Genomic DNA, 26,188 nt, shown 5'->3' with positions numbered 1-26,188 from the left:
GAATCACCAAAACAGGTTTACACATAAACAGGAAACTTTTCTCTCATCAGGGAAGAATCTGAGGATTGAAAACTCAGACCTGACCGAGCTGTGTGTTGACATCGTCCTCGCAGTCTGTGTCTGTAAATCTGAAGCAGCCTGTCCCTCACCGCTTGTGGGCTGGAGACCTTTTTCACTTTGTGTAGAAACTTTCTACAGATTTCAATTTTATGGGGTTACTTTATTAATAACTCAGAGTTTAAGATACACTGTAATGTGCCGACATTTGGTGGAGGTTTGGGGATATTTGTCCCCACATAACTTTACAGTGTTGTGGTCAGAATGGATGATATCCTCCTAAATAATAAGCCATTGATGCCTGTGTTTAATAACTAGGTAAGGTAAATACAAATTGACACCTTGTACCTTGTTCATGATTTTGAAGCCCATGCAGACCCTTCCTCTTTGTAATCATTTTAAAGACAACAACAACAACAACAACAACAACAACAACAGCAACATAGCACTCTTATTTGCTGACTACATGTGTCTGTTTCTCTAGGTTAAAGGTGCTGCATCTCCCAAAGATTACCCTCTGCCCTGACTCACATACAAACATCGGCACACAACTGGATGGACAGACACAGCACATGCAAGTAATCAATTGATGAACTATCCACATATAAAGACAAACATACCATACAAATGCAGGTAAGAAAATCCAAAAATGCCTGCAGGGTTTCCTGCACTTAGTCATGGCTTTAGCAGCATTTGTAACACCGTTTTTTAGTCTTCCAAAAAAAGTGGTTACGTCAGGATTATCCACGTGTCAAAAACATAAAAAGATAGAGGAGGTTGGACTATATAAAAGTGGTGGAAGGATTATTTGGACTAATCAGTCCACATATTCAGTCTTTCAGCAGTTGGTACTGTTATTTTTCTAACCAAGGTTATTGAAGACAAACTATGGCATCACCAAGGGCCATGAATGAGGAAGAACAAAAGCGCCTGAGTTCAGTTTTTCACGCCTACAACGTGGATAACTCAGGGCGGATAGAAAAAAATGAGTTCACCACTATCTGTCAGGAGCTCCATGTCCCATCACAAGAAGCAGACGTCATATTCAACCGCCTGAACGTGGACAAAGACGGCACAGTCACCTTAGAGGAGTTCATCAGTGGCTTCAAAGAACAACATCAGGAGGATGAAGATGATGACACACAAGCAGATGACAACAAGTCCTCAGGAGGTGAGGAAGAGTTTTAAAACAATCCGGAACAGGTGTGTGTCCAGGGGGGTATACTACGAAGCAGGATTTTTCGCTTAGCCGGCTAAATTCAGGGAAAACTCCGGCTTTCCGGTCCTACGAAGCTGGTTCTATTTTTAGCAGGCTAGATCTCCATGGTAACTTATGCTTAGCGGCTAACCTGGTCGGGACCAGGGGGGTATACTACGAAGCAGGATTTTCGCTTAGCTGGCTAAATTCAGGGAAAACTCCGGCTTTCCGGTCCTACGAAGCTGGTTCTCTTTTTAGCAGGCTAGATCTCCATGGTAACTTATGCTTAGCGGCTAACCTGGTCGGGACCAGGTTAGGTTGCAGGATAAGAGCTCAACTCAGTGAAAGCACTGCCTGCTGACCAATCAGAGCTCAGTGTGCGGAGTTTAAAGCGATCAAGTCATATTACAGGAGAAAGGAAGTACAGAAAAGCTGCCGTCGCAGGAAAGACGGCCGGCAAAAATCACCGACTGTGTGAACGTGAACATGAATAGAATATCACCTCCATTTTCAGAGCAATCTGACTATTATAACATTAGCGTTAAGAAAGCTTACTTACATATCTGCCACAACATAAGTAACCGGATCAGAGTAACATTAAGTAGGCCTACAGTCCGCGGCATATCACTTCATAATGTATCATATTTTCTTATCTGAGTCAGCTGAGCCGTATCTGGCCGTGCAACACTCACAGTGTCACATACTGTATGCAGAAGTATTATTTTAAGCAACAAATTAAGTTGACGAAACACTCGAGACAAATGTAGGCCTAATTAAAGTCAAATCGTGTTTTAGACGGGGCAGTGATATCATAAACATGTTAATGTACGCATTCAAACACTTTTTCTTTTGCCAGCTGTATTCACCTTGCAGGTGCAACTATGTGGCTTTCATCCTGGATAAAGTGTTTAAGTCATGGATGTTAAAGTTTAACTTCTTCATTTTTGACTAGTATTAAAGTTCACTTTTCATTCAGGAAGTATGACGCTGCGCTGTCAGTACGCTTCTCCATGTTTGTGATTGGTCGAATGCTCCAAATACCACCCCTTTCATGTGAACGCGCACCTAACTAGATAGGACACGGCTGGCTTGAGCGATCCACTTGATAACCCGCGTCGTAGTACAGTTTAGCGAGAGCGCGTATGTTTTGGATTAGGCCAACCGGCTAACTCAAATATATCCAGGTTAGGTTGAACCAGCTTCGTAGTATAGGCCCCAGGTGAGATATCTGAGCCATGTCTTTGTTTTGTTTTTTAAATGCATGTAAATAAAGAAAATGTACTGCAGTGCAAGGAATGATTGATCACAGATAATATGACATAACATGAAGGTTGGGGTTTGTTCTTTGTACGTGGATTTTTGAAGCAGGAGTGCCAAACTTGTGTTTCTCCTATCTATATATAATACATATATACATATATACATATATAATATATGTATATGTCATGTTTTGCAAGATATTACATGATTACATGAACACAATTTAATTAACTGATCACATATAAACTTGCCACTAGAGAGATCTGTAGTGTGACTTTTAAAGTCATTTAATTACATTTAAATGTAGGCTAAATATATTTATTGGACATGCAATTTGCTAGATTGTGTGTGTCAACGTGTATTCATACGTCTCAGGTAGAAATGTACTTGAGATGGTACAGGTTGAATACTCTCTGATACTATAATTTCTAAAGTTTATTCAACATCACAGACTATTAGCCTTTCTCCACAATGAAAGCACTTTCACTTGGCCAGAAGCCCAGACTTCCACTATTGTTGAGGTGAGAGAGAGAGAGAGAGAGAGGGAAAGATAGAACACACACGCACACGCACGCACACACACGCACACACACACACACACACACACACACACACACACACACACACACACACACACACACACACACACACACACACACACACACACACACACTAAACAGTCACTAATGGCTGGCGTGTTACCTGAGTCACACACAGCAGCTTTCTGTCTGTCGAGCTGCAACAACCCGGGGAGTTATGTTTTGAAGACCCACATTTGATTAATTGAGCGGTTAAATTAGTTTAAAATGGATTACCTCGATTATACTTGTTGTTAATGAATAACAGCTGTCGAAATGTTTGGATAGGTCTGGAAATCGGGAATTACTTTTTGCAGGTGTCCCGAGAATAAAACGTTGGCAGACCGTTACTGAAGGCTTTCTCGGGTCTCATAAATTCACTGAAACGCCTTCTGTTCTCCTGCCGGCCACATCCCTCCGCCGGGGGCATGAGCGCGGAGGAGCAGTCCCGGCTGCGGTCCCTCTTCCACGCCTACGACTTGGATAACTCCGGGCAGATCAAGAGAGGCGAGTTCCTCAACATCTGTGCGGAGCTGCATGTGTCCCAGGCGGAGGCTGACCAGATATTTAACAGATTGGACGTGGACAACGACGGAGCCGTCACCCTGCCAGAGTTTATCAGCGGCTTCCACGACCGCAACGGAGAGGACATGGAGTCCGACGGAGGAGACGGGTCCGCCGCCTGGGAGAACTTCGAGAGGAGGCTGGGCGAGCAGGCCAAGTTCATCCCCAGGTGAGAGCACCTGTCGAGCGGGCAGGGAGGTACTGCACAGACGGGTGGATGTTTTTAAAATATGGAAATTCTTTGGATGATATGAATGTGTTCAACAGTGGGGCTCAGTGTTGGTAAAGATGACATAATGACTTCGACAGGAAAATTCACAAATGCTCAACATTAAAATCAGATAAATGTGCCTTTTTCAAACTGCTCCAACACTAGAAAACCGGCCCCGGTAACTGTAGCCATGTTGTTTGAATAGCATGCTCATGGAAAAAAGAGTGAGTGACTGCGTTTAAGTTTGTCTGGAGAGTGTGTCTGTTTCCCCAAAGGCATCTCATTACAACCCAAAGATAAATAAGTTCTCATGTTGACCCATATATTACAGTGAGCTGTCACACAGCTTAACAAACAAGTAGATGTGTTGAGAGTCACACCTGCAGGTGCAGGATCTTCTATTTTATATGAATTGCAAACTAAACATATCAGTTTTCCAAAACAAAACAAATACATTTACCTGGATGTTCTTGCAACTGGGATGCACATTTATTTGTTTGGAGAGTCACACATTAAAACAGCCCTGATAAACTTTGTTCTGCTCTTTAAAATAATAAATAAACACAAAACTAGGGCTCATAATTCCATTTAATAGCACAAAAAACAATAATTCAATACATTATAAATGAATTCTCAACCTAGACATACTTTATTACTATTTTCAGAACATCCAGACTCCACAATGTTCTCCCTCTTTGCTAAATATATTATTATTAAGCCTTTGTGTCAGTAGCTTCACTACAGCAGGCAATTCACAGTGAGACAGTTAACATTAACCCTCTCTATACATTTGGCAACACAATGCATCACATACTGTATTTGCATATCTTTATCGACTCTGCTTCATTGATGTATTGCAGTATAGTTGTTAGAATAATTGTCGTTCTCTACCTATTACTATTTATTACCTTCTTTGTGTTTCAATATCCAACGATTTTCTTTTTTATTATGGTTTTAGTGAAACTAATTGGGAAATAGAATTTGTTTTTTAAACTGAGACATTATTTGTAACCTCATTGTTTAAAGCACCATTGTACAATTTAAACCCAATATAGCTTACTTCTATTTTCAAACATGCCATTTCCTACAAAGCCTTTGTGTGCTGCAGATAGCATAATGAATATTTGTCACATACTAGGTCTGCAAGGATCTTGCCCCACCAGGTCTTTAGGTTTCTAGATTCTTTCAAATGATTCCAGCCACAGTACTTCTTTGAGTTTTGTGTTCCTCAGTGTATTAACTTTGCACTTTCTCTGTTCAGTTCTTTCACCCATGAGGCCTTCTGATTCTTTTATGAAAGGATAGTTTTTCTCTTAAGATTCAGTTGTGATACAGTTTGGTGTTACCCCTTCCCGTGGTTGATTAAGTGTTTGATTAAGGGCAAATGGTTTCGATGGTTTCAATGTTTTTTTGTTATGATTGAAAATTATTTATATCACAACTCCCACTTACTGAAAGCAATTACAATTAGCAACATCAATTACCTTCATTACTTGTTCTTTGAAAAAATAATTCCTAAATGAAATGTAAGTTTTGTAAATGTAAACTCTTCTACTCTAACAAAGTGCCTGCATGGTTGACTTAATGGCCTCTTTTGTTGAAGAAGATGCTTTACTTCAGTGTGTGTGTCTGTGTGTGTGTGTGTGTGTGTGTGTGTGTGTGTGTGTGTGTGTGTGTGTGTGTGTGTGTGTGTGTGTGTGTGTGTGTGTGTGTGTGTGTGTGTGTGTGTGTGTGTGTGTGTGTGTGTGTGTGTGTGTGTGTGTGTGTGTTCATGTGGCCCTGGGCCTGCTGGACTGGTCCTCGTGCTGCAGTGCTGCTGTGACAGGGGTACATTGATTTTCACAGTGGTGTTGTCGGCTAAATCAGCTGAGGGATGACACATTGGTAAACATCTCACTTCAGACAAATGTCTACTTTTTCAGGGAGTGAAAACTTTTTTTGTAAGTGAGATGTAATCATCAAGAAAATAAAAAATCAACTACATTTCATAACTTTATTGCTGACTGAGGCTAATATATTGAGTGCATTTTGCTTAACATAATTGAATCAATCGTCTGATTGAGACTAATATTAGGCTCTGCACAAGATGTCCTACTCATTTAGTTAAGTTTGTAAATGCTTCAAATGTATTGCTTTTTTAGAAATCTACTTTTTTTTTACAGCATATTCTGGTGTGTTAAGTGTTAAGTAAAAAGCATCTCATCATGAAGACGTTTCGAAAAATTACATTTCCCTTTGCCTTGGACTTTGAGTGTCTTAAATATTCTTTTTATGTCTCTCTGTATTTTGGCCTTTTGATAATAGATAGGCCCCCTTAGTGACCAAGTGTGTGAGCCCCCAGGTAAAGATACTCAGGTGCAACAGAACAACACTTTACTGCAGAGCACAAACAAGGTCTGGACACTGCTGGGCTCCAAACGTTTCTCTCTTTAACATTTACCTGAGAAAGTATTAGAGATCTAAGGTTGCCTTCAAAAAGTTTAAAAATATGAATCTCTTTTTGTAGCCTCCCCATGTGTCGGATAGATCGGCAACACCAAAGCAATGAGGAACAATTTATCATATTCTTGTTGAATTCAGGGGAGATTGAATAAACTATTGAGTGAAGTAACCACAGATAACTAACAATAAAAACAAGGCAAGGTTGCAAAGGGAGAAAAACAGAATAAATGACCAAGTTTATTTGCTATATTTGCAAAATCTGACTTATTTCTGTGCCGTTTCTTTAAGTTCTTGTGACTCTAACCCTCTGGCTACTTACACAAACAAAACATCTGTATTTTCAAGACAAGATGTCAAGATTTTCTCAGAAAGAGAGCTGTTTTTCAACAACATCAATAGCAATCCTGAACACATAAAATAAAGTATAACCTTACAAAGACTTTCCCCCTCTGTGCTGGTATATGTGTGTTTCTCTTGTGTTCAGTTTATAATGTTGCAACACATTGTGTTTAAGTGCGGGGTATTGACAGACAGACAGCAGTGTCTATTTGCTTTAGTCGTTAAGTCCGCCCTGTCAGGAGGCTAACACACACGCTGTAGATTTATGCTACTTTACCCACGTTGACCATTGAGTTATGACACAAGACGTCTTACTTCTGTATCCATATGATGACTTCTGGATTACATTGTGTGATTAGGCTTTACAATGACACAATCTACTCGTATTACTCTCAAAAGAAAAACAAATACCCGCATTTCCCAGAATGTCAGAATATTTTATACATCATTATTATGAGACAAACTCACAGCAGCCATCTTAATCCAGTTTTACTTTTGATTTACTCAATCAAACATATGACTAGATATTATTTTACTGAGATTAATGTTGGGTCCTGTTGGAAACGGCAAAACATTTGGATTCTCCTTAAAGTCATACATTTGTTTGGGGGGGGGGGGGGGGGCCACGACGACAATACTGTGTCACATTTGGTTCTAGAAAATTAACCTGATGTGAGTTCCTGATTGTGTTTCAGGAATGAACAAGCCGCTACGTTGTACGAGAACATCAGCCTGAATGAGCCCAGACTCATAAACCCGTTTGAGAAAGTCATCATAAACTTTACCAAAGAGATCAGACAGCAGAACTCAGAGATGGAGAGCCTGGCACTTGCCATCAAACGGTGGGAAACACACACGCACACACACACACACACACACACACACACACACACACACACACACACACACACACACACACACACACACACACACACACACACACACACACACACACACATACATACACACAGAATGCGTTATCCCGTCATCCCTCCATCTTCAGACACACACAGTGACACAGAATATAAAAAAGTGATTTAAAAACAATTACATTTAACAGTATAGTTTGAGTATTGTTGGAGCTGCAGCTTTCACAAATGTGTAGATCTACCTATACTGTATATGACATATTAATTGGAGCAAGATATTTTCATTACGTTTTTAGGATGTAGGAAGTGTCAGTGTGCAGTATATATTGAATCGATGATGAGATTATCCTGTTACTGTTTTGTAGAGCGCAGGACCAAGCCTCAATGCAGCTCAGTGAAATGGAGGATGAGATGGACCAACGCATTCATGCTGCTGAGAGAAAAACGCAAGAGCAGGTAGGAAAAACCTGGAGATAAGACGTCAAAAAAAGATGTATTTTGATGTTCTTTATAAATATCTGGCTCATGTGTTTGTTTCTTTGTAGTTTCGGTAGGTAAAAGTCATAGGGCGGATGCGTTTGCTCAGCTCTTCCCTCATGTCAAACAAACGTACGCGGCTGTCAGATTACTCATTACATTATAAGACCTGCCTGCTAATCAGGAGTATAAATAACTCTTTGGATGCCAGAGATGAAACAGTGGATATATTGAGGTGCTGGAGAATGTTTTAGCCTCCAGTGTTTACAATGATAAGGCTGTTTATACTTGTGACGATATGGCTTGGTTGTGTGGAAATACAAATTATCATCGAAAAAGATTGTCTGCAAATTCAGGACTGGCCGCGACGCTTTGAGAACGTCTCTGAGTGCTCCTGGCCATGGTCAACACGAATCTTTTTTCCTGGAATGATATGATGCTGGATGGTCAGTGTTATGAAAGCGTTAGACATTTCCTGGAATCTGGTGAAACACATCAAACCGTGCGGCGTGTGAAATGATAAGATTTGATAACAATATTTAGCTTTCCACTACATAATATGAAAAGTACAATTATTTATTTAACTTGTTTGTAGTCTTTCATCCTGTCTTTGATCCTGATGTTTCTTTAAAGCTTGTGCGTGAACATAAACTCTGTAAACTCATAAACTCTTATCACCGTGTGTGTGTTTAAACTTGTGTAAATGTACCTCACTGACTCAGCTAACCCAGGAGCTGCTGTTTGTTTTGGGCCATGCTGTAACACTTGACAGACTTATATTTTTGGAAACTGTAGATACTGTAGAAAGTTGCTGATTGCTGATGCAATTCCCCAGCAGCCTCTGTTATGGTTCAAAACCTGCCTTGAAATAGTCACAAGAATTACATAACTGGAGAGAAAGCAAACACGCACGCACGCACACACACACACACACACACACACACACACACACACACACACACACACACACACACACACACACACACACACACACACACACACATACATACATACATACATACATACATACATACACACACACACTGTTGTTTTGGTTAATCAGTTAATATCTCATGTGTGTTTTTGTTTATATGTGTCTTTATGTAGGAGAAAAAACGAACAGAGGCTGCACTGAGTGAGCTGCGCAGAAGTTATGAAACTGAAGTGTGTGAGCTGCAGTGTAAGATCCAGAGGATGCAGATGGTAAATCTCTCAGCTTTCTGACTGCATTTCATTTGTACTGCACCGCACCACATGCAGGTCAATAGAGACTCCAGCATCATATTAATATGAATTGACTGTTCACATAAATTAAGCTTTTTTATTGTGATTTTTCAACAGTTGAACAACACCGTATGACATCCAGTGATAAGTTATCTACACACAAATAAATAAAAAACATACAAACAAAATACCACATTAATAAAAAAAGAAAAATACAAGATGTTTAAGAAAGTAGTACGCTTTCAGAAAAATACGAGCAGGGCAATGGAGCAGCTGGCAGTTTCTCTTTAATATGCTCTATGGTAAATTAACGTTCAATATTTGTTTTAAAGTCTTTGGGAAGCCCCTAAATTATTATTTAATTTTTTCTAACTAAAGTGAGTAAAGGTGGATGAGTTTTTTTACATCTAAGGATAAGGTGTCTGTCCAGCAGATGATTAAGATTTGCATTCAATTATTTATTTCCAACTTAATTAACCTTTAACTTTGTAGTGCACAAGAATAAGGCATCGGATCAGAGCTAAGTAGGGCAACCATTAAACTATACATTACTTCAGATGAAGTCTGAAACATTTAAAACAAGTTATACAACGTTTTAGAAATACAAAGGTGTACTGTTGAAGTGTCCCGATGAAATGAGTCAGGCTTCGTTACAAGGACTGCATTTAGATGCAAACTAACAGCTTATTAAAGGTTATCTTATGTTTGGTAAAAACACTGTTCTGCTTAACAGCGGGTTAAGAGAGGTTATTTTAGGAACAACAGTGACTGCATTCACTAAACACCAAGACGAATTTCTTCCCTTTGACTTCAAGAAATCCTAACATCATTAAATGTCAGCTGTACTCCACTGATAGGAACTTCAAAATGACCATGATAGTGTGAATAAATGTGTACAGTACATGCTGTTACAACAGCAACAGCGTGAGGGCATCGACATTTAGGTACATCTGAAAGTTAGATAATCTCAATCCTAAATATGTGAACTTGTCCATCAGATCGAGGAGAAATACAAGAACATCACGGTGAAGGACGAGAGTCCAGCGCTGAAGAAGAAGATCAATGAGCTGACCCTGGTGAGACTACTGAGTGCACTTAAAATAATGTCTTTAATGTCACTGATTTCTGTATGAGCCATTTCTCTTTCCACTTTTCACTAACACCCTTACATTTGTGTTCAGGAGAACCAGTGTTTAAAACAAGAGTTGTTGAAGTCTCAGACCAAAGTGGCCTGTCTGCGCAGTGAAATGGACTCTCTGAAGACGGAGCTCACAGACCAAAGCATCAGCTCTGAACAGTAAATACATGTTGGGGTTATTTGACTGTATTTATCTTAAGTCATTTTGATTTTAGTTTCAAGTTTGTTTTTTTGTTTTAGTTCCCATTTGGGACACATTTTTTTCTTTCTCATAGTGAGAAAGAAAAAGGATTGTTACATAATACTGCATTAATCCTCACACATAGACACTCTTTTCCTACTATGTCAACTCTAAACCAATAATTACTGAGTTGCAGAACAGGTTTTTTCTACTTTCTTCTTTCCTCACTTGTAGATTTATCTGAATTTAAGAATATTTTATATTTGCAACCTGTTCTCCACCAAAAGAACAACTCAAACTTACGTACGTTTCAAACCTATTTTGAATTAAAAAATGTCTTCGATTTGGAAGAATAAAGTAAATCAATGCGGCCCCAGTCTGCTAATCAAACAACCCCACCATTGAGACCATTTGCTGCAGAGAGACAGAGAAAGACAGAGGCCTCGCTCCCTCTGACTGACAGACAGGTTCCCGGGGGTGTTTTCATTTCGTCACAGCTGAAACAGGATATCCTGGAGTGACTTCACACACACAGTAACTTCTTCAGCAGCGTTACTAAGCAACAGAAACAACATGACCTGATGATCATAAAATAGCTGTGATGTCTTAAAGTGAATCAGTTGATCTGACGTCAATACAATCTCTGGGTGTACTGATATTAATTGGGATGCAGGGAAATATATCTCCTTTTTATTAACAGTTGTTATAGTCATTGATTTTGCATATGGTGTCCTTTGAGAAAGGAACAAATACATTTAGGCCCCGGCCACACGAGGACGAAAACGGTCGTTTGCGTTACTGTTTAGTGTCATATAGACCATTCGGCCACACGAGGACGACCGAATACAGCACTAAACGACTGCGGAAACGATAACGGGTCCCAAGGTGGATAGAACGGCATACGCAACGCTCTGGGGGGTCAAACGGCTCCGTGTGTACGCCCTATACGGTCATTTTCTGATAATGATGAGGCAATAGCCCCGCCTCTCCCCACCTCTGCTGCTCACCCCCGCGTCAAAGTAAACTGCACACTGAATTCAGATTATTTATCTTTCTCTCGATATGGACATAAACGCGAGTGAAGTCTAATCTGACAGGACGGAGACACCTCTCAAACTACCTAAACTAGTTATAAATATGTTTATTTTTACTGTCGGGCCGGGTCACTCATTACTGGATCAGCTGCTGCATGAAACAGACACTAGGCTTGTTTGAGACAAGCGAGACCTGCGCAGACCTGCGCAGTTGCGATTAACGTCTTGCTAGTGCGTTGCATGATGGTTAGTCATTTTGTCCGACTTGCTCTGGAGGCCCGCCTACATGAGACGTTGAAATCTTGCGGGACAAAGACGCCCGCAGCCTTGAGAGCGAGGCGCGGCGAGGCTGCGCAGTTCCTCTCCACGGGCTGCGGAAGCTAAATGCTTGATGGGAAACGACTCGCTGGTATCTCGAGCTGAGCGCTCATTGGTGGTTTTTACCACGTGCTGGTGATGAAACTCTCCAATTGGCTCGGCAAAAGTTTGTTGTTGTTTTGTGTCAGTTTTACGTCGCCACATCCATTCCCATTTTTCATCATTGTTCCACAATGTTTATCATAATGAAATTAATATCCATATATTTTATACTATACTTGCACTGCTTACCGTTTCCATACTTTATATATCTTAGCATATTCATACACACTGTTCATACTGCTCACAGGCAGATATCTAGTGTATTCATACCCCTCACTGTTTATTCATCATTCAATTAATTCTATATTTTATTCTGTAGATTGTGTACATTACTTTTCACTTTACTGCTTGTTGCTCCTGGTTAGAAGCTAAACTGCATTTCGTTGTCTCAGTACCTGTAATATGTGCAATAACAATAAAGTTGAATCTAATCTTGAGCAGGAACAAATGTATTTACTTAGTACATATCTGACATTAACGATTAAACACATGTGTGCATTCTTTATAAATGCAAACCGAGTCAAGCCGACTCCGGAGGTGGCGGTATGCACCTTAAAGTTGTTTGCAATCCGCCAAAAAACCGAGAGAAGAAGAAGAAGAAGGTGAAGAAGAAGATGATGAAGAAGAAGCCGACTCGTAGCTGTCCGACTTCAGGCGAGCTTTTTGAGACCTCCCCCGGCTGCGATCGGCTACTCTCGTCTACTTTCGAGGCGAGCCGCAATGCGTCTCAAACAAGCCTAGTGACGCTGTCTGAAGAGAGGGAGGAAAAAGAGAGGCTCCATGTATTTTATTATTATATTATATAGAGTCGTTATTCATTTGTTTTAAAGCTCAATAAATAACAAAGAAGACCTTTGACCGGCACTTTTATAATTTTGTCCGGAAAATTTAAACTTTAATACACGTTGACTGGCGAAAAACTCTGCCCGGTTCCCTCGGCCCCCACCGCGGAGAATAAACAGAAGGGCAACCATGACAACCATGCTTCTTCGCTGCCTTTGTGGAGGAAGTTACAGCGCCACGTACAGGCTCTTGCATATGTACTGCAGCTTCTCCAGCGGTTGGAGCTAAACGGAGCGGTCTCGTGTGGACAGACACTATCCGGTGAATATTGCGTGTGGACGGAAGCTTTTTTGCGATTGCGTTTGCGTTAATCCTATGCGTTTAGCCGGTTTCGTCCTCGTGTGGCCGGGGCCTTAGACTGACACTATTTCAGGTTGTCATCACTTTGATTGTTCTCCTTTGTTTGATTCATAATAATTAACACCTGTTGTGTTTTGTTGCAGCGATGAGGAGCTCATGAAACACTTCGCTGACGAGCGGGACATCCTGGAGAGCCAGATTGAGATTCTGCAGTAAATCAGAAACTGCACCAAGAATTTACACAGATTCTAAAGGAAAAATACGGTGTATTGGCGAATAAAAGTTAATCCAATAATGATTTTTGTTCTTTCTGTGTGGATAGGTCAGCCAACAGGAAGCTGCATGATAACAACGATGGCCTGAGATCCACCCTGGAGAGGAGCAACCGGGTAACACTCCATAGTTCATCGAAAAGAGAATAGAAATTCAAAAGCTTATTTAACATATTGGGTTGGATATTGTGATGATTATCTATATAAATATTCAGTTCAGTTTTTGGTAATTTAACCATAAATGTGATTCACTTTGGCTATTTTTGCTTTACAATGTTAGGGTTTTTTGCAAGACATTGAAGTTGTATTGCAGTGTAATATATTTGGTAATGCATTTCTAATTTGTATTTACTGAAAGACAAAGAGGAAACCGTGGCATTCTGATGGTTAAACCCTATTATATAATGAATACATTAAAAATGAGCATTAATTGGAACAACAAGCCAAACATTGTTGTTTTGACATTGTCAATGTCAGGAAGCTATGACACAACGGAAAGCTTATTTTTAATTGTTGTGTGTTACAGTCTGGTAACGCTGGATCACCAGGAGAAATGAAGGACAGAGCAAGAAGTAAAAGCATCTGCTTCACATCACCCTATGCACTAATGGATCGGTAAGACCTGCAAACAATGAGGAGGATTACACATTTAGAATATTTCACCTGATTGAGTAAAATGCTCTTGTTTGCTTAAACTAGAATGGAATAACAACCACCAGTGTGATTTTGATGAGATGATGACTATCCTGGTCCAAAGTTACACATGGGGTGCCAAATCAGGCAGCAATAACACCTGCTCTGCTTTCATTTTGTACCTCATAGGCTCAGAGGGAATTGCTTATGTTTGCTTGAACTAGAGTGAAATAACTAACTCTGCCAGATTTAGAAAGCCCTCTTTAAGCAGTCTCAATTTATATCATTTTAAGTATCACCAAATCTTCTGACCTTGTGTGTGAGTACTTCTTTTTGAGTATATATGAAATTATATTCTTCTTTTTGAAAACAGGTTTGGTTGATGAACACTTTACATTTCATTTACTCGGTTGCATATTGAAGTTTAGATGTTATACAGTACAGTAGATTAAGGATGATTAGCAGCTTCAGGGTTATTTTTTTAAGAACAAGCTTAACATATTTTAATCTATAGGAATGGATATATCTCAAATACAGAGTTTCAAATATCAATAAAATATGATTTTCTCCTAGCACACATGAATGTGTACACAGAAAAGTTGCATTGAAGAAAGAGTCAACCTATTGATGATTGGACCAATATGTTTAACTCACAGCAATTGTAAAAGGCAGAAATAGATGTTTGGATTCACATAATCTCCTGACCTCTTCCCCAGGTTCAGCCAGCGTATGGAGGATTTCCCTCCTGTGTACAGCCGCCGGCCCAGCTGTGACACTCTGGCATTGGCTATGTGTGACCCGGGCCTGAGGCGCAGAGACAGCAGTGAGTGTGAGGAAGACAGCCTGCCTGAAGTCTACACGGACAGCGGCCTGTCCACACTCAGAGGATCACACGGAGGCTACGACTCAGAGCAGGAGGTCAAAAGTCTAGAAGAAGAGGACAGGAGGGAGGAGAAGACAGGGAAGAAGGACAACCATGACAGCATGAATGAACACAACTCTGACACTGATGTAAGACAATAAGAGACACAACATGCCCATCAATACTGCAGCAATATGTGTTTTAGTCTAGATAAAGGGTTTGTGATATTTTCTAGTGGAAAAATATCTAATAACTTAACTGTTTTAGTTAATAGTTTCTACTACTACTAATACTAGTTGTAGTAATTGCTACCAAAATCAATCCACGACCTACATACACTTCAATACCATATGCCTATTGTTTAGAGTCGGTGAGGTCCTGATAATTTATTCCGGTAAATTACTCTGACCTACTAATTGACCTGACCGAAGTTATTGAGTCTATGTAAGTTTACTGCTTGGCTCAGATCCACCAACGTCAGCAAGATCTCACCTCTATTAACTCCCCGAAGAACCAGGTTCAATTAACTGCTGTTTCTATTCAGACAACTCTTTTTTAATCTGTTTAAGGGATCCCAAAGGATTTTGATATCAGTAAATGGAGTGTGTTCCTACCTAAGTGTGAGTGTGGCAGGGTGCAGTCTTACCTTTGAAGCAGGAGAGGAGAGCACAGATTTTCTTTTAGTTGTCCCAATCCAACAAGTAAGATCAGTTTATTTGAAGAAAAATAGGTCCAAACTAATACAGGGTTTTTACCTTCTCTCTTTAACACATTATAATCATACGAAACATATCATGCTGGGGTTATATTTTTTATCTAAAACCTTAATTCATATTTCTCAACTTTCCAAGGTCTAACTAGAATTATTAGTCCTAAGGTCCTGTACGTATAAATAACGCATTCCAGGTATATCTAACTAGAGTTATTAGTCCTAAGGTCCTGTACGTATAAATAACGCATTCCAGGTATATCTAACTAGAATTATTAGTCCTAAGGTCCTGTACGTATAAATAACGCATTCCAGGTATATCTAACTAGAGTTATTAGTCCTAAGGTCCTGTACGTATAAATAACGCATTCCAGGTATATCTAACGAGTTATTAGTTCTAAGGTCCTGTACGTAATAATCACGCATTCCAGGTAGGTCTAACTAGAATTATTAGTCCTAAGGTCCTGTACGTAATAATCACGCATTCCAGGTAGGTCTAACTAGAGCTATTAGTCCTAAGGTCCTGTACGTAATAATCACGCATTCCAGGTAGGTCTAACTAGAGCTATTAGTCCTAAGGTCCTGTACGTAATAATCACGCATTCCAGGTAGGTCTAACTAGAGCTATTAGTCCTAAGGTCCTGTACGTAATAATCACGCATTCCAGGTAGGTCTAACTAGAGTTATTAGTTCTAAGATCCTGCACGTAATAATTACGCATTCCAGGCAACCTTACCGAGAGCTATTTACCCAGCTCTGAGGGCCAGAGCCTACCGGGAGAGAGTATACCAGGGGTTTCCCCCTCTCTCTCGCGCTCTCTCAAAAAACCAGTCTCTTTATGCTCAAAAAACCGTATCGAAACCCCAAAAAACACCTCCTCTATTCCCAACCAACATCTTCTATTGGCTATGGCCTAAGACACACCTTCCCATGTTTGTGTAAAAAAAGCTAAAACATGACTAGACATTTTCTATGGCTATGACATAACCTCCTTGTTGAGGCCTCAATGTGTTTCTCCTTAAGTCTGGAGCCCCCCTCCCTGTGCACCCTCGTGAGAGGAGAGGGAAAAAACTGCCTACTCTCTTATCAGAGAGTAAGGCATAAATCATTTATAGGTCTTACACTCAACTTAACAAACCACTGGTGTTTTGTTTATGCTGTAAATATAGAAAAACCTAAAATATGAAGTATTTTCATTGTGGGTTATACAAGAATATAATTGATTATATTTGATTATAACTAACTTTCATTTTAAGTATTCAACATACTATGGAGATCTCAACACCCTCTTTTTAAAACGCAAAGTTATCAAACAGCAACAACTAAAATTGTAAGCATACATACATATTCAAAAACCATCAAGAAGCATTCTCATTATGGGTTCATACAAGAATATGATTGATCATATATGATTTATAATTAACTTTCGTTTTAAGTATTCACTTCATATGGAGATCTCAACACCCTCTTTTTAAAACGCAAAGTTATCAAACAGCAACAGATAAAATCATAAAAACACATACATATTACATACGTAAAACTTCAAGCATCAATATCATGAAAAGTTCTTCAGTATGTGTAATCAGGACGACCTTTTGATGAACCTGGTGTGAAAAACACCGAAAACATGGTACCTCACTGGAATGTTCTCGTTATCACATAGGTCAGGCACAAGAGTAAAACAAAACCAAGAGCCGTCATGATGATCATAGATTTGGGTGCGCACTCCCACTCTGCCTGGCACTTGCAGGAGCGAGGCCCATCTGTTGTTCCAGTGTAGACTCCTAAATCCATGTTGCTATCTGATGTAAATCCTTGACCCTGACCATGGAGGGGTTGAGGTTCCTCCCTGGATGACATCTCCAAACGAAAGCCAGATAACTCGGTCGACAGTTGTTATGGATTTTTTAGACCTCGTCAATAATCGCTCATGACTTTGTGACAAGGTCAATGAGGCCCCACACAATGATAGCACAAACGAGGAACCAGAGGCATATGAACCAGCTTAGCTGGCACTCGCTCATGACATCCTGTGTGTGCAGTGTGAGATTAGGTGTATGTGGTGTGAGTGTGGTGCTGGTGGTGACTTGGCACGTCACTTGTTGTCGTCTGTTTCTACCGTCTCTCCTGGCCTGTGACTACGACCTTGCAGTGGGTGGCGTGGACCCACGTGACTGGCGTGGACCCACGTGACTGGCGTGGACCCACGTGACTCTCTCGGTGACCTTTCTGGGTGATGAAGAGCACCTCGTAGGGACCTTGCCAACGGTTGGATTTCCAGCTCTTTCTCCGGAAGTCCTTGACCAGCACGAAGTCGCCGGGTTGGAGATGGTGAAGTGGACCAGTGGCAGGGGATAGGTAGGGCTGCTGCTACCTGGCGTCTGATATCTGACCATGCAGTTATCAGGTAGTCGTCATCCTTTTGGGAAATCCACTGCGATCTGAGTGGCTCAGCGGGTAGAGATGCCGCCTGTCCCACAGAGCTGGAAGAAACATCATCCTCCACTAGCAGGGGTACAGGTGACTCAGCCGCTGATCCATGCTGCACAGGTTTCCTGGGTCCAGGACTTGGCTTCACTTGAGGCACTGTGACTAAAGTTGTCCTGCTAGGCAGGTTCAAATCCTCTTGGTAGATTGCTGAGGTATAAATCTCAACAATATAGCTAAAATCAAGTATAATGGATGGATCTGGCCCTTCGTACATCCAGGACATGGTTAAACCGTACACCCCAGCGCGTGCACTACGCTCTGCATCAGCCAAATGACTCGCTGCGCCCTCGCTGCGAGGGGGACCCAAGTTCCCAACGGCGAAAACACGTGGGTTTGCTGTCCTGGCTCCAGGATGGTGGAATGAGCTCCCCATTGACATCAGGACGGCAGATAGCTTGCACATCTTCTGGCACAAACTGAAAACTCATCTCTTTCGACTCCACTTCGAGCGATAGAACTATTAACGAAGCACTTTTATACTAATAAAGGACTGGCTTTTCTAAAGCCAGTTGAGTAGCACTTGAAATGTTTTTGCTCTATGAAACCTGATGTACTTATATGATTCTGTTTTCTTCAAGTTGTATTTTGTTGGACGAACGCACTTATTGTAAGTCGCTTTGGATAAAAGCGTCAGCTAAATGCAATGTAATGTAATGTAATATAAATCATTTCTCTGATTCATGAAAAGTTGTTTCAGTTAAAAAAAAAAAAACTTCCCCAAGGGTTTTCTCAAGGGGGTCATGTATTCCATATTGCTCTGGAATTTCTATAGACAGCAAGGTGATTGATTCTCCTCTTACTCAGTTGGCCTCTAACGGTAGAAAGCACTGGGCCATAATTGATTCTTATCAGTTTAACGATCTGACAGCCCTACACCTCCATGCTGTGTGAAAATCAGCAAAAAAGAAGGAGGAAGATGTGCTCAAAAAAAGTCTAATTTAAATGAATACTGTTGTAAGGTGTAGGTATATAACAATTAAAAATAACTGAAAAGAAAACTAATAGTGTAAAATTAAAAACCAATGAGAAAAATATAAAGGTTATTTCCCATTTTCTCTTTTATACTGAGGTATTCTCCATTCAAGCTCTAATGATCCATATGCTAATAGACAGAGTTTCGTCTTGCCATCTTTCTTTGCATAATTCACTAAAGATTCTAACAGTTCTACTGCTAAATCCTTTGCATTTGAGCTATTGCTTGTTACTCAGATTTAAATTCCCTCTTTTGCTCTATCGAATATCCCTTGGTACAGAATTTACCAAGACAAATTCTAACTTCTTGCGGGAAGATCCCACAAAAAGCCATCCTCTCCTGTGGAAGAAAGCACATTAACTGCCACGTGTGTGTGCAAAACATGTCATGTGATGTGAGACTGATAGCATCAATAGTGGATGGGTAGGCCGCAATCATATTCCTATCTGGATTCTAAACTCAGTTGGCTCGGGTGAACCGGTTCTCTCTTCTGGAGTGAAACTAGTTCCCAGAGATTGACTTCACTGTATCCAAACCTTCTGATTTAGTTTTAAGATAACCCTTCTCTGGACTTCGCCCCTTTCTGGTCACCCTTACACGATTTCTGAACTTAAACGGAAAAGGTGTGATAGTTAGATATGACCTGACCTTTGCCCTAGGTAGCTTTTCCATAGGAATATATTCAGCCTTGTCAAATTGATTGGAATGTCCCAATTTGTTTTACAGTTTTTATACTCCACTCTTTGGCTGCTCTAATGCCTGATACTTCTATGGTAAAGACCAGATAGGTGTGATTCCCTTTATCCTGCAAGGGTGACAAAACGTTCTCATTTTTAAAGTGAGTGGCATTATCCATTCCTATTCTCTCAGTTTTAGGAAAAAATACTTATATGTTCCGCCATTTTAGCAGACACTGTGTTCCAGTTACTCTGGTCAGAGGATAAACATGTTTATGACTCCCTCCATTTTTCAAAGGTCACAAGGAAATACTTATTCCCACTGGGAGTGCAGGTCAGAAAAGGACCTGCTATGTCAGCACTAAAAGTGGTTAGTGGTTCTTCCTCTATTATTTTAAGATGCTCAGGATGAACTTTCTTAAACCCATCCACCTCTACACATTGAAGACATGTTGACCATGTTTGTTGTAGGTGCAATCGCAGTTTCGGTAAGAGGATTTTATTGTGGAGACAATATTTTCTCATCCGAAATAGGCCCACATGGCCTAAACTGCTGTGTAATTCAAGTACAACCTGAGGAGCGTCTTCAGGTAGTACATGAATGCTTCCACCCTTTTTCCATATTCTAGGGAATATGGCAGTCAGGTGGTTAACTCGTCCCGTGCTTTAAGCAAGGTAAAACTTCTCTATTACCCTGATAGTCAAATTCGATCTTATCTGTATGGCTACGGACATGATTCCACTCTACATGCCTGCCTTTAACTCTGCAATAAGACCCTCACTTGATGGGCATGTGTCAGCGCTTCACCTTTCACATTGGTAAACTGCCTTTGTTCCCAATTATTAAGCTCTTCTTTACCCGCTTTGTAACAATAATCACTATCAGTAACAATACAGATGTGTGTTATTTTACCTTTTTTAGCAAAAAGAAGTCCCTCAACAATGGCCTTTTCCTCAGCAGTCTGTACTGTACCCGGTATTGCACCCTTTTGCTTGCAAAGTACTTCACCTGAATTCGTTTTCATTATAAAGGCCCAAGTGGCTGCTTGGTCACCTTTTCGCAAACTCCCCTCTGTCAACAGTGTTATCTTTGGAGCAGCGGTTTCCTGTAAAGGTGTCCTTGTTTCCCTTTGTGGCTTACTTCCTGAGGTTTCTCCATATCTCGCATTGTTAGTTTCTGAGAATGGGTCACAACCTACTCTTTTGTTTTTTGATATTGATATTTTTGTTCTGGTGTTAAGATAATTTTTTGAATCTCCCTCTTTTCTTAACAACTGGAGCTATGTCTATTTTAGATCCGATTTGGTTAAGAGTTGATTTGTTCATTGGTGAGAGGAACACTATTTCCCCTGTGCTGGGTGGGGGTGTGTAGCCTGCTCTGGGGGAGTTCCTTACAATCTCCAGATCTTCCTCTCTGTGCTGAGGCCATAAAACTTTTAATGGGTCGCTCCGTGGTCTGCTCAGATTTTCTTCCCCTCCAGAGGTCACGCCTGTCTCTGACCCCGTGTGCTGCGTTTTTCTGCAGCACCTTAGGAGCAGAGAAAGGGGGAGATTTTGTCCAAAAGTGTATTCTCCTTCATGAGCAAAATAGCACCACATTTAACTCTCCCTGACTTGTCTTTAAAGCATTCTTTAAGGCCTGAATTGAGTCTTCTGTTGTGTAACGGAAAATCCCATTTCCAAAAAGGGGTCAAGAGCAAATAGTTTAGTTGATTTTGGTAAAGTATTTGAGCTTTAGCTTCGCAAAAAACTTTCTCAGATTAGTTTTGAAGATATTTTTGGGGCTTGATATCTGCTGATAGTTCCCACATAGGTTTTTTCTTAAAAGTACATGCAAAACAACCGGTATTTGTGGGTCATCTGATCACCACATTGCCTTCTGACAGTTTAATAGTCCTTATCATATTATCACTCTGTGCTTTCATGCTAGGACCTATTCTCTTTGCCAGAGCTACTGCTATTTCTCCTGCATGTTTTAGCTTCCTATTAGCAGGGTTCACTAACATGGTTTGTTGATCCAGTTTAAGATTTTCAATATTTGACATTATTATTTCCAACATTCCTTTTCCCTGAATATCATGTCTAACAATGTGTTTTCTTCTAGGAGTAGTAGATGGGATACTCATAAATGGCATTTTTTGAGCTTTTATCCCTGTAGGGTGGAGGTAGGGTCTCAGACATTATACCACCTGCTTGTTGCTCTCTGTCCAAACGGTAGTCTGACAGGAAACGTATTTTGGTCGCGGTACGCCCGTGGGTCTGGGCTAACTAACTTTCGTTTTAAGTATTCAACATACTATGGAGATCTCAACACTATCAAAGCAATTAAGAGCTAACTATCTTGACCAAAGACACTTTGACATGCTGAATGATGAAATATGTTTAATGTTGTAAATACGTTTGGCTCTTTTGATAGTAAAGGTTTCCAACTCTAGTTATGGCTCTCTATGAGGATATCATCATTCTCACATGCTCAAAAAGATAATGCTAATGTAGGTATCATGTTTACCATACATTTGCATGCTAACATTTGTCCTGTGTAGTCCTCTGGATATAACAAAGAGTACAGCTGAGGCTAATTTGCAGGTTTTCTAACCTAAACTACAATAATTAACAATGAAAATTAAACTTGATGACAGTGCTACATGAAAAGGAATAACAACACCTATCTGTACAACATTTCCGCAAATGCATTCAACAATTCAGACATTTTCATGCCCAGAACATGGAAAGTAAATGAGATTTTTCTTTTTGCAGTACTTCAAAAATAAAATGCTTTGCAAGAGTTACTATCTATCCATATCGTAAATTCTGTCCGATTATATTTTTGTATTAATGTCTGATTCTGTGCATGTACATCACAGCCAGCAGATACTCTGGACGGTGAATCTGCTTTCGGGTCAGACAGCAGCTCAGTTTTGGACTGGAACCTTGAATCCATTAGTGTGGTCAAACCCCCGACCACCAGGAAAGCCCTCAGTGCCATCAGTGTTCAGGTGAGAATATGTGACAGCTACTGGCCAGATTTCATGTTGATAATCATAGATTTCTTTCACTCAAATTAGATTTTGGGATTTGTTTTCAGGAAAAACTTTAGAGTTTTTAGCTCCCACACACCATTAAGTCTAGCAATTGATCAGTTTGTCCTCTATTAATCAGAAAAACGGTTGTTTTATGTAAATTAGAAACTCTACCTGCTGTCAGTCGGGCTTTAGATTTTATTTGATGTATTTTTTAACATAGCCTGTCCTGCAACGGTACATAAGTCCCTCATTTCCTTCACTGAAGAGAGTGACAAGGCCAAGATGCAAATAGGAAAAGCAGCAGTTGAAAAGTGGTCAATGCTGAGGACAAAATATATTCATACATCATATTTTGTTCAATTTAACATGGCATAAATCTGCAGAATACAAGTGTTGCATGAGTGCCTCCCTTCTCTACCTGCGCTCTGCCTGTCTCTCCAGAAGGAGGACGAGGACAGCGCTGACCTGGGCTACATGACGTCAGAGAAGGCCTACAGGATCGTGTTGGCAGGAGACGCAGCTGTGGGGAAGTCCAGCTTCCTGCTTCGTCTCTGCAAGAACGAATACAAACTGAACTCCAGCGCTACACTGGGTGAGCTGGAGAGACTAAAACCAACGTTTGGAAATCTTGTGTTCAAATAACTTTATTTATAGCTTTATTTTCTAACTTAATCCTCATTGACCTGTCAAATAATGTCACCCAAGAATTGCCATCTGACTGGTTAATGATTAATTTCTGCACATGTAGTCATAGCTACAGTACATATTCAGTAATCTAATCAGCCACTGAGCAAGGGCGTGACTACTTATTAAACTGTGTTCCAGTTTTGTGCCAGCATGGAAGTGTGACTTAACATGCTGTGTCTCCTTTGTGTGTTCAGGAGTGGATTTCCAAATGAAGACACTAATCGTTGATGGAGAGCCCGTCTTACTACAACTATGGGACACTGCGGGACAAGAGAGGTGTGTGTTGGATACAATTTCATTGCACCAATATTCATTATAATATATATTTCATCTATTTATTTACAGATGTGTTTTTAAGAGCCTATTATTATTATTATGTGCTGCAATGTTTTAATGTAAAATATATACACACACACACATTAGCAGACCTCATGTATTTATACAGTTTTTTTGTGTGTATTTTGAACCCTTTCCTCCCTCCTCTCAGGTTTCGCAGCATTGCAAAGTCATATTTCCGCCGGGCAGACGGTGTGTTGCTGCTGTACGACGTCACCTGTGAGAAGAGCTTTCTCAATGTTCGAGAGTGGGTGGACATGATCGAGGTAATGCCTTCTAATAAAGAGTTGCTGACTGACAATGTTTGTATTTAGCAAAGATAAGTCACAGAAATGATCAGAATAGAGTGAAAATGAAATCTATCCACTCAATTCGTACCGGCAGCATTTCTGTTTTTATAAGATGTGAGTTACTGTTCATTTGAATTTCAAACACAATGATCATGATGGTTTCTCTCTTTGTTACACGCAGCAGATATGTAAGTGTTGGATGTGCATTGTTTACATTGTGTCCTGCTGTTAAACTGTGGGCATGTTGACATTTCTGTGATTTTTTATTTTGCATGCTGTATGTGTATATGTATGTCATGTGCGGTCTTTGATGGTTATTAGTTAATGTATTCTGTGTAATCACCAAGTCAGTACAACAATATATCAGTTAACACTATTGAGGTCATTAATATTTTGATTTCTAATGTATTTATTGCTGTTTAACCTTGTTCAATTATTTTTGTTTGCATAGCAGGATGTGTCCCAGGAAGATATTCCCATCATGCTTGTGGGTAATAAATGTGATCTTAGACAAGATGGCAATAACTGTGTCCCTACAAGCTATGGAGAGAAACTGGCCATGGTAATATCAAATAAACACCCACTCACTTTACTAAACTTAAAGTCTATTTTAATGAACCAACTTTAAACATTTGGTACACCACCTAGCCCCTTACTCCCCACATTGTCCTATTTTAATCCAAATATCCAAAACCTTAATCTTAATGTGTTCACCCAACAGACCTACAACACTCTGTTCTGTGAAACTAGTGCCAAAGACGGCTCTAACATCCTGGAGGCCGTGCTGCACCTCGCCAGGTGAGACACTGTTTCTGAAGAATGCACATCACACAACCAGGACGTTTGTCTTAGTCTATAAGTATTTTACAGCAGACATTTCAGATGTTAAGTATAGGTGTAGTTATTTTATAGACTTGCTTGTATTTATTAGCTGTTCCAGAGGACATGTGTTGTATATGCAGGTCTGCCCACATGGCTTAGTGGGATACAACAATTATTTGTTAAAGGTTAAAGTTCAATAATAATACAAAAAAATAATAAGGACCTCTTTGTACTGCGTGCATTATAAAACAGACAATGCCCTGTCATTTTGTCATTTGCTGCCCTCTGGTGTGTAAAGTAGAACTGCAAAGGAAAACTAATATGAAGGTAAAATGTGCAGTTTTCCTGTGAATTTTTGTAACTCTTGCATTGTCTACAACTATGTTACTTGCATACATTCTTGTTTTTTGCGGACTTGGTTTTCATTGATTTGAGTGATCTTAATCAATTACTTGTTTGATCTATAATATCTCAAAAATAGTTTCAAATGTCTATTTAGTTTCTCAAAGATGATGTCTTTAAATGTCTGGTTTTGTCAGTTCAAAACAAAGGTATTTAATTTAGCACAATATAAAACAGGCTCCTTTAAAAGCTGAAAACAGCCTTTTCTGATATTCTGCATACAAAGATTACTAACGATGAATAAATCATCATATCATTTCTGATCAGAGAAAGCGATTAGTCGTCATCGTTGCAGCTCTAGTCATATTTTATTAAGATCTATATACTGTAGCTTCTCCTGTGTTGAACTTTTTGACAACTAATACTGTCAAATATAAATGAACATTACTTTTAAAAATGTTTTTTGTTACATAAATGTCTTATTTCACCTGTTTTCTTTCCACCCTACAGGCAGGTAACAAAACAGGCTGCTTTTGATGACAAAGATCAGTATCAGTCGCTGCCCAAGTTAGATGCTCCCAGGAAGAAACCCAACTTCTCCTGCTGCACCTGATCACATCCATCTGGACCTCATCACAGGTGGAAAAAGGACTACAAATGCAGAAACTTGCCAAAACAGTGTGTGAATAACTAAAACAACTAACATGTGTATAAAGTGAGCAAACAAACATGGGATAACTGCAGAATACCCGCAACTTCTCACAGTTCAGATTTAACTTGTAACATGTATTGAGCTGTTATTTCAGCTTTGTGTCTAACGGCCCGTCCACACTACAGCTTCAAAAAAAGCTTGGAGCTGGGCATATCTGAAGCTCGACCAACAACCAATCACATGAATCTCCCGCCCCTGACACACAAGCAGCGGTTTGATTGGCTA

General features: G+C 40.0%; 2 protein-coding genes across 4 annotated transcripts; both read left to right on the top strand.

Annotated features, from left to right (window-relative positions):
* The first annotated feature begins 963 nt into the window (after positions 1 to 963).
* On the top strand, positions 964 to 3,425 carry LOC117558600 (ras and EF-hand domain-containing protein-like). Its single transcript, XM_034234859.1, has 2 exons — positions 964 to 1,228; positions 3,382 to 3,425. Exons 1-2 carry the CDS (start codon positions 964 to 966, stop codon positions 3,423 to 3,425), a joined length of 309 nt encoding a protein of 102 aa, XP_034090750.1.
* LOC117558543 (ras and EF-hand domain-containing protein-like) lies at positions 3,299 to 26,188 on the top strand. Of its 3 annotated transcripts, XR_004570844.1 has the most exons (18): positions 3,299 to 3,826; positions 7,345 to 7,491; positions 7,884 to 7,974; positions 9,103 to 9,198; positions 10,218 to 10,295; positions 10,401 to 10,516; positions 13,279 to 13,347; positions 13,458 to 13,524; positions 13,934 to 14,022; positions 14,757 to 15,051; positions 22,616 to 22,747; positions 23,216 to 23,366; positions 23,656 to 23,737; positions 23,949 to 24,063; positions 24,269 to 24,275; positions 24,542 to 24,649; positions 24,809 to 24,885; positions 25,762 to 25,781. XR_004570844.1 is itself a non-coding variant. In XM_034234791.1 (17 exons), exons 1-17 carry the CDS (start codon positions 3,522 to 3,524, stop codon positions 25,862 to 25,864), a joined length of 2,124 nt encoding a protein of 707 aa, XP_034090682.1. In that variant the 5' UTR covers positions 3,299 to 3,521; the 3' UTR covers positions 25,865 to 26,188. The 3 variants fall into 3 exon arrangements, 2 of the variants coding, with proteins under 2 accessions (XP_034090682.1, XP_034090683.1); XM_034234791.1 differs by lacking the exon at positions 24,269 to 24,275 and having other exon boundaries at positions 24,539 to 24,649; positions 25,762 to 26,188; XM_034234792.1 differs by lacking the exon at positions 24,269 to 24,275 and having other exon boundaries at positions 3,522 to 3,826; positions 25,762 to 26,188.

Source organism: Gymnodraco acuticeps, unplaced genomic scaffold (genome assembly GCF_902827175.1).
Source record: "Gymnodraco acuticeps unplaced genomic scaffold, fGymAcu1.1, whole genome shotgun sequence".
NCBI classification, from domain to species: domain Eukaryota; kingdom Metazoa; phylum Chordata; class Actinopteri; order Perciformes; family Bathydraconidae; genus Gymnodraco; species Gymnodraco acuticeps.
This window is presented reverse-complemented; position numbering and strand designations above follow the sequence as displayed.

Coding starts and splice junctions, on each gene's coding strand:
- LOC117558600 (XM_034234859.1), top strand. CDS start 964: ATGAATGAGGAAGAACAAAAGCGCCTGAGTTCAGTTTTTCACGCCTAC. Junction 1,229..3,381: donor TGACAACAAGTCCTCAGGAG/GTGAGGAAGAGT, acceptor ATGTTTGGATAG/GTCTGGAAATCGGGAATTAC.
- LOC117558543 (XM_034234791.1), top strand. CDS start 3,522: ATGAGCGCGGAGGAGCAGTCCCGGCTGCGGTCCCTCTTCCACGCCTAC. Junction 13,348..13,457: donor AGCCAGATTGAGATTCTGCA/GTAAATCAGAAA, acceptor CTGTGTGGATAG/GTCAGCCAACAGGAAGCTGC. Junction 15,052..22,615: donor AACACAACTCTGACACTGAT/GTAAGACAATAA, acceptor TGTACATCACAG/CCAGCAGATACTCTGGACGG.